The sequence below is a fragment of the Tachyglossus aculeatus genome, chromosome 8 (assembly GCF_015852505.1).
Source record: "Tachyglossus aculeatus isolate mTacAcu1 chromosome 8, mTacAcu1.pri, whole genome shotgun sequence".
Classification (NCBI taxonomy): domain Eukaryota; kingdom Metazoa; phylum Chordata; class Mammalia; order Monotremata; family Tachyglossidae; genus Tachyglossus; species Tachyglossus aculeatus.
Window position 1 is genome coordinate 7,287,822 of NC_052073.1, and position 8,739 is coordinate 7,296,560.

Here is an 8,739-nt window from a genome sequence, read left to right on the forward strand (position 1 = left end):
GTTAAGGAGGGGAGAAGGGATGGAGCGAGAGATTTCATAAGATGAGAGGGAATGGGGTCAGAAGCACAGGTGGCCGGAGTAGCACTTGAGAGGAGGGAGGAGAGTTCCTCTGAGGATACCGCTGGGAAGGATGGGAGAGTAGCAGAGAGTGTTGAGAGCCGAGGGGTTGGAGAAAGGGGGGAAGAGACTTTGGGGAGGTCGGACCTGATGGATTTAATTTTGTTAATGAAGTAGGAGGCCAGATCGTTGGGGGTGAGGGAAGGAGGAGGGGGAGGAACCGGGGGCCTGAGAAGGGAGTTGAATGTACGGAAGAGCTGGCGGGGGTGATGGGCATGGGTGTCAATAAGGGAGGAGAAATAGTTTTGTCTGGCAGAAGAGAGGGCTGAGTTAAGGCAGGAAAGGATAAATTTGAAGTGAACGAGGTTGGCATGGTGTTTAGACTTTCGCCAGCAGCGTTCGGCAGCTCGAGCATAAGAGCGAAGGAGGCGGACAGTGGCAGTGATCCAGGGCTGTGGGTTAGTGGTGCGAGAGCGGCGAAGGGAAAGGGGAGCGAGCGAGTCCAGCTGAGTAGAAAGGGTAGAGTTGAGAGCAGTAATCTGATCATCAAGACTGGGTAGAGAGGAGAGGGCGGCGAGGTGGGGTGTGAGGCGCTCCGAAAGATGGGTGGGGTCCAGAGAGCGGAGATCTCTGTGAGGGAGTAATACGGATTTACAGGGGAAAGGAGTGTGAGTGAGGAGGCAGGTGAGAAGATTATGATCAGAGAGAGGGATCACAGAGTTGGTGAGGGTGGACACAGTGCAGCGGTAGGAGATGATGAGGTCGAGGGTATGACCAAGTTGGTGAGTGGGTGAGGTGGGGTGGAGGAAGAGGTTGGCAGCGTCAAGGAGAGATAGAAGGCGGGCGGCAGAGGAGTCGTTAGGGATATCCATGTGGATATTGAAGTCTCCGAGGATCAGAGTGGGCATGGAGAAGGAGAGAAGGAATGTGAGGAAGGGGTCAAAGTCGTTAAAGAAGTTGGAAGTGGGGCCCGGAGGGCGGTAGATGACGGCTACAAGAATCTGGAGGGGGTGGTAGAGGCGAATAATGTGGGCTTCAAAGGAAGGGAAGGAAAGGGAAGGGGGAGGAGGGATAGTGCGAAAGCGACATTGGGGGGCGAGAAGGAAACCGACACCTCCTCCTTTTCCGGTGAGTCTGGGGGAGTGGGAGAAGAGGCCTGCACTGCAGAGAGCAGCAGAAGAGACCGTGTCGTCCGGCGACAGCCATGTTTCAGTTAGGGCGAGGAGGAGTAGAGAACTGGAAAGGAAAAGGTCCAGGATGAAAGGGATCTTACTTAAAACGGAGCGGGGGTTCCAGAGGCCACACTTGGCATCAGCTGTCGAGGGTGGGGAGGGAGGGGGAAGGGTGCGAGGGGTGGGGAGGGTTTGGATTGGGATGAGTTGGCGGGGGCCTGGGCGGGGAGAGTGGGAAGGGGGGGTGGCGATGGGAAAGGAGAACTGGGATGGGGTGGGGACGGGGAGAAGGGGAGGAGGGGGGGCCGGGAGGGAGAAGCGGAGGACCTGCGCTGGTACAGAGGAATCCTTGGTAGGGGTTGAGGGGGAGCGGTCTTGGTGGGTGAGAGGGAGGGAAACAGCTGGGTGGGAGAGGGGAAGGGGAAGGTGAGGAATGGGAATGGCAGTTGGGAGCAAGGGAACTGAAAGTTCATGGTGAGGTCAGCAGGGCGCGTGACAGTACCGCGGGGGGGTTAACAATTGAGATGCAGAAGCAATAAAACAGTAGCAATGATAAAAGTAGGCGATGGCATCACAGGGTGTAGTTGAGCAATCAATATGCTATGGCAATAATAGAATTGGCAGACAATGATGCCACAGAGAGCAGATACAAACTATTAAGAGCTGGAGTAGGGTGGGCCAGTTAAGGGGGGTCAGGGAGCAGAGATACCTGGGGAGGGGAGCGAACAGTCAACTAGCATGGGAGGGCTGAGGAGGTGTGAATGAGGTTGTCGTTAATGTAACATGTAACATGGTGCTAACATGGTGCTAACAAGGTGCTAACAAGGGCTTTTTACCTGGGGGCGGGGGAGAGTCAGTCAGGACCGGACCGGGAAGGTGGGGGGGGATGAGGGGCACTTTACGGAAGGCCTCCGAAGTGGGGGGGGTGGAAGCAGGGGGGGCGTCCGTGGGGGCGCTGAGATGGCGGGAGGGTGGGCGGCCGGGCCTCTCGGGAACGGAGTCCCGGGCGTCAATGGCGGCGCTCTGAGGAGAGGAGCCTTCCGGGAGTGGCAAGGCCAAGCGGTGTGATGGGGGCGGGCGGGAGGGACTCTCGGGAACGGAGTCCCGGGCGTCTATGGCGGCGCGCTCTGCCCACACAGTACACTCTGCACACAGTAAGTGCTCAATAAATGCGATTGAATGAATGAATGAATGAATGAATGAATGTGTGGAGCAGTGGTGTTGTCTCTATTGCTATATTGTACTTGCCAAGTGCTTAGTACAGTGCTCTGCACACAATAAACGCTTATCATCATCATCAATGGTATTTATTGAGCGCTTACTGTGTGCAGAGCACTGTACTAAGCGCTTGGGAAGTACAAGTTGGCAACTTGTACAAGTAACAGTAACTACGCTCAGTAACTACGATTGAATGAACAAATGAATGGACACGAGTTTTAAGATAAAAATTCAGAGTCTTAATCCCCATCATCATCATCATCAATCGTATTTATTGAGAGCTTACTATGTGCAGAGCACTGTACTAAGCGCTTGGGAAGTACAAATCTGTCAAATCCCCATCATCATCAATCATCATCAATCATCAATCATATTTATTGAGCGCTTACTATGTGCAGAGCACTGTACTAAGCGCTTGGGAAGTACAAATTGGCAACATATAGAGACGGTCCCTACCCAACAGTGGGCTCACAGTCTAATCCCCATTTGACAGATGAGAGAACTGAGGCCCAGAGAAGTGACTTGTCCCAAGCTCACACAGCAGACAAGTAGCAGAGGCGGCATTAGAACCCAGGTCTTCTGACACTTCCTTCCTCCATGGGCCGCCCTCAAAGCAGGACCGTCGTCTAGAATGATTCCGGCGTTCAATTTAATACACGAGATCACTACAGCCCCGTTTCAAAATAAACGCATTTATTCTTTTCAAATCTGGTCTCGGCCGCGACCTCCTTCGAAACAGGTGGTTTAGGCGATACAGTTGGGCACAGTCGGTTTTTTGGTTTTTTTTTTACCCAATCATGGATCTCTTTCGTCCCCTGAGGCGGACGTCATCCAGTTTCTTCAGCACGGGGCCGGATTTCTTGGAAGCTGCCGCGTAACTCTTTAGGAGGGCTTCGAACACAGGCTCGGTGTGGGGGTGTGTGCTAAGGAAGGCTTTCTCCAGGACGAAGAGGTCCACCCCTTTATCTTCCGGAAGGGCCGACGTAAAGCTCAGTCCAAAGTCGATGAGCACCAGGTTCAACTGTTCGGACGGAGGGCGCAAAAGCATGTTGGAGGTGGTGAGGTCTCCGTGGATAATGTCCTCGTCGTGCATGTTCGCCAGAACCCTCCCTATCACCCCCGCTAAGGGGACGAGGCTCCCGGGACCGGCTTCCGTCTGAGAGGCGGCTCTTATGTAGTCCCGGACGGACACGGACCCTTCGATATCCTCCAGGTACAGGCGGTTCGCTGCGTAGTCGACGAAGAACACCACCGGCGTGGCGATCCCTGCCAAGAAACACACACGGGGGGTGATGGAGTGACAGTTTCCTTGGCCTGCATATTTCCCAACTTACCTTTCTTTTAATGGTAATAATAATAGTAATAATAGTATTTGTTAAGCGATGGGGGTAGATACAAGCTAACCAGGTTGGACACAGTCCCTGTCCCATGTGATTACCTTGTAACCTCCCCAGCGCTTAGAACAGTGTTTTGCACATCAATCAATCAATCAATCAATCAATCGTATTTATTGAGCGCTTACTATGTGCAGAGCACTGTACTAAGCGCTTGGGAAGTACAAATTGGCAACACATAGAGACAGTCCCTACCCAACAGTGGGCTCACAGTCTAAAAGGGGGAGACAGAGAACAGAACCAAACATACCAACGGAATAAAATAAATAGGATAGAAATGTACAAGTAAAATAAATAAATAGAGTAATAAATATGTAACTGCTTAACAAATGCCATCATTATTATTATTATTGTAACCTCCCCAGTGCTTAGAACAGTGCTTTGCACATAGTGCTTAACAAATACCATCATTAGTATTATTATTGTAACCTCTCCAGTGCTTAGAACAGTGCTTTGCACATAGTGCTTAACAAATACCATCATTATTCTCATTGTAACCTCCCCAGTGCTTAGAACAGTGCCTTGTACATAGTAAGCGCTTAACAAATACCATCATTATTATTATTATTCTTATTATTATAATCTCCCCAGCACTTAGAATAGTGCTTTGAACACAGTAAGCGCTTAACAAGTACCATTATTATTAATATTATTATTGTAACCTCCCCAGCGCTCAGAACAGTGCTTTGCACATAGTAAGTGCTTAACGAATGCCATCATTATGTGAGGCTCACAATCTTAATCCCCATTTTACAGATGAGGGAATTGAGGCCCAGAAAAGTGAAGTGACTGGCCCAAGGCCACACAGCAGACAAGGGGCGAAGCCGGGATTAGAACCCCTCTTTTCCTCAGCTCTCTCTCCCCCATCCGCCTCACCCCAACTCACTCCCTTTGCTCTACCCCCTCACCCCGAATAAATATAACTCTATTTATTTATACTAATGCCTGTTTGGCTTGTTCTGACGTGTTCTTGTATATCTGTAATTATTTATTTCTACTGATGCTATTGATGCCTGTTTACTCGTTTTGATGACTGTCTCCCCCCTTCTACACTGTGAGCCCGTTGTGGGCACGGATTGTCTCTTTAGCTGAATTGTACTTCCCAAGTGCTTAGTACAGTGCTCTGCACACAGTAATAATAATAATAATAATAATAATAATAATAATAATGATGATGATGGTATTTGTTAAGCACTTACTATGTGCAAAGCACTGTTCTAAGCGCTGGGGAGGTTACAAGGTAATCAGGTTGTCCCAAGGGGGGCTCACAGTTTTAATCCCCATTTTACAGATGAGGGAACTAAAGCACAGAGAAGTGAAGTGACTTGCCCAAAGTCACACAGCTGACAAGTGGCGGAGCCGGGATCTGAACCCCTGACCTCTGACTCCAAAGCCAGCTCAATAAGTATGAATAACTAAATTAACAAATACCATCATCACTATTATTATCACTATTTCCACCCCAGCACTTAGTTCATTGCCTGGCACCTAGTAACGAATCCCGTCATCATCATCTTTACTATTATCATTATTATTATTAAATGAATTGGGCTGGGATTCGAACCCAACACCTCTGGTTCCCAGGCTGGTGCTCTCATACTAATAATGGTGGTATTTATTGAGCGTTTACTATGTTAAGAAGCAGTGTGGCTCAGTGGCAAGAGCCCAGGCTTGGGAGTCAGAGGTCGTGGGTTCTAATCCCAGCTCCGCCACTTGTCAGCTGCGTGACCTTGGGCAAGTCACTTAACTTCTCTGGGCATCAGTTCCCACATCTGTAAAATGGGGATGAAGACTGTGAGCCCCACGTGGGACAACATAATTACCTTGTATCTCCCCCAGTGCTTGGCACATAATAAGCACTTACCAAATACCATTATTATTATTATTATTATGGGGTGGGATGGGAGAAGCAGCGTGGCTCAGTGGAAAGAGCCCGGGCTTGGGAGTCAGAGGTCGTGGGTTCTAATCCCGACTCTGCCACTGATCAACTGTGTGACTTTGGGCAAGTCACTTAACTTCTCTGGGCCTCAGTTACCTCATCTGTCAAATGGGGATGAAGACTGTGAATCCCACGTGGGGCAACCTGATTACCTGTACCTACCCCAGTGCTTAGAACAGAGCTTGGCACATAGGAAGCGCTTAATAAATGCTATCATCATTACTATTATGGGGTGGGATGCGGTCGGATGCGGATGGATGGGGTGAGATTTGGTGGGATGGGGTGGGAGGTGGGAGGATGGGGTGGGATGCGGATGGATGGGGTGGGATGCGGATGGATGGGGTGAGATTTGGTGGGATAGGGTGGGATGCAGTTGGATGCGGATGGATGGGGTGAGATTTGGTGGAATGGGGTGGGATGTGGTCGGATGGGGTGGGATGCGGATGGATGGGGTGGGATTTGGTGGGGGATTTGGTGGGATGAAGTCGGATGCGGATGGATGGGGTGGGATTTGGTGGGATCGGGTGGGATGGGGTGGGAGGCGGTCAGATGTAGTGGGATTTGGTGGGATGAAGTCGTGGCTCATTGGAAAGAGCCTGGGCTTTGGAGTCAGAGTTCATGGGTTCAAATCCCGGCTCCGCCAACTGTCAGCTGTGTGACTTTGGGCAAGTCACTTCACTTCTCTGTGCCTCAGTTCCCTCATCTGTAAAATGGGGATTAAGACTGTGAGCCCCCCGTGGGACAACCTGATCACCTTGTCACCTCCCCAGCGCTTAGAACAGTGCTTTGCACATAGTAAGCGCTTAACAAATACCATTATTATTATTATGCGGATGGATGGGGTGGGATTTGGTGGGAGGTGGTGGGATGCGGTGGGATGAAGTCGGATGCGGTGGGATTTGGTGGGATGGGGTGGGAGGCGGTGGGATGGGGTGGGATGAAGTCGGAGGCGGGTGGATGGCGTGGGATGCGGTCGGATGCGGTGGGATTTGGTGGGATGAAGTCGGAGGCGGATGGATGGGGTGGGATGCGGATGGATGGGGTGGGATTTGGTGGGATGAAGTCGGATGCGGATGGATGGGATGGGATTTGGTGGGATGAAGTCGGAGGCGGATGGATGGGGTGGGATGCGGTGAGATTTGGTGGGATGAAGTCGGATGCGGATGGATGGGGTGGGATTTGGTGGGATGAAGTCGGATGCGGATGGATGGGGTGGGATGCGGTGGGATTTGGTGGGATGAAGTCGGATGCGGATGGATGGGGTGGGATTTGGGTGGATGGTGATGGATGGTGATGGATGCGGATGGATGCGGACGGATGAGGATGGATGCGGACGGATGAGGATGGATGCGGACGGATGACGTCGTGGCTCACCGGCTCGTCGGCAGCGCATCAGGGCCCGGGCCTCCTGCGCCGTGCGGCGGCGGCTGAGCCGCTCCTCCAGCGCCGGGTGCCGGTAGCCCTTGGGCAGGCGCTCCTTCACCACCGCGGCACGGCCCAGGAACCGCAGCCGGGACACCAGCGCCTCCGCACCGCGCTCAAACGCCTCCGCGCGCGACCCACCCGCCGCCATCCGCCAAACCCGGCCTGCCCGCAGCACGCCCCCACGGCCCGATCGGAGATCTTCGGCGCTCTTCGGCAGCCCGCGCTCGGGAAGCTCCGGCGCTTTGCTGCCCTCCTCGGCGACCTCCGTCGCTTTTCGGCAGTCCTCGGCGGCTCGCGCTCGGGAATCTCCGGCACTCTTCGGCAACTCGCGCTCGGGAATCTCCGTCGCTTTTCGGCAGTCCGAGGCAGCTCGCGCTCGGGAATCTCCGTCGCTTTTCGGCAGTCCTCGGCAGCTGGCGCTCGGGAATCTCCGTCGCTTTCCGGCAGTCCTCGGCAGCTCGCGCTCGGCAATCTCCGTCGATTTTCGGCCCTCCTCGGAAGCTCGCGCTCGAGAATCTCCGTCGCTTTTGGGCGGTTCTCGGCAGCTCGCGCTCGTCAATCTCCGTCGCTTTTCGGCAGTCCTCGGAAGCTCGCGCTCGGCAACCTCCGTCGGTTTTCGGCAGCTCGCGCTCGGCAATCTTCGTCGCTTTTCGGCAGTCCTCGGAAGCTCGCGCTCGAGAATCTCCGTCGCTTTTGGGCGGTCCTCGGCAGCTCGCGCTCGGCAATCTCCGTCGCTTTTCGGCCCTCCTCGGAAGCTGGCGCTCGTCAATCTCCGTCGATTTTCGGCCCTCCTCGGAAGCTCGCGCTCAGCAATCTCCGTCGCTTTTCGGCAGTCCTCGGAAGCTCGCGCTCGGCAACCTCCGTCGGTTTTCGGCAGCTCGCGCTCGGCAATCTTCGTCGCTTTTCGGCAGTCCTCGGAAGCTCGCGCTCGGCAATCTCCGTCGCTTCTCGGCAGCCTAAGGCACCTCGCGCTCGGCAATCTCCGTCGCTTTTCGGCAGCCCTCGGAAGCTCGCGCTCGGCATCTTCCGGCGCTCTCCGGCAGCTCGCACTCGGGAATCTCCGTCAATTTCCGGCACTCTTCGGCAGCCCGCGCTCGGGAATCTCCGTCAATTTCCGGCACTCTTCGGCAGCTCTGCTCCGTTGCTCTCCGGCAGCGCGCGCTCGGGAATCTCCGTCAATTTCCGTTACTCTTCGGCAGCTCGCGCTCGGGAATCTCCGTCAATTTCCGGCTCTCTCCGGCAGCCCGGGCCATTCATTCGTTCATTCAATCTTACTTATTGAGCGCTTACTGTGTGCAGAGCGCTGTACTGAGCGCTTGGAAAGTACAATTCGGCAACAGAGACAATCCCTACCCTACATCGGGCTCGCAGTCTACAAGGGGGGAGACAGATAACAATGCACATAGTAAGCAATTAATAAATGCCATTAAAAGAACAAAACAAAACACGTCGGCAACCTCCGTGGCTTTTCATTCATTCATTCAATCGTATTTATTGGGCGCTTACTGTGTGCAGAGCACTGGACTAAGCGCTT

The 8,739-nt window shown here is 53.4% G+C and overlaps 1 protein-coding gene across 1 annotated transcript; it reads right to left on the minus strand.

Moving 5' to 3' along the window:
* Positions 1-3,118: 3,118 nt before the first annotated feature.
* Positions 3,119-7,358, minus strand: TP53RK (TP53 regulating kinase). Its single transcript, XM_038750376.1, has 2 exons — positions 7,155-7,358; positions 3,119-3,713 (listed from the first exon to the last, which is right to left on the minus strand). Exons 1-2 carry the CDS (start codon positions 7,351-7,353, stop codon positions 3,235-3,237), a joined length of 678 nt encoding a protein of 225 aa, XP_038606304.1. The 5' UTR covers positions 7,354-7,358; the 3' UTR covers positions 3,119-3,234.
* Between the last annotated feature and the right edge of the window lie 1,381 nt (positions 7,359-8,739).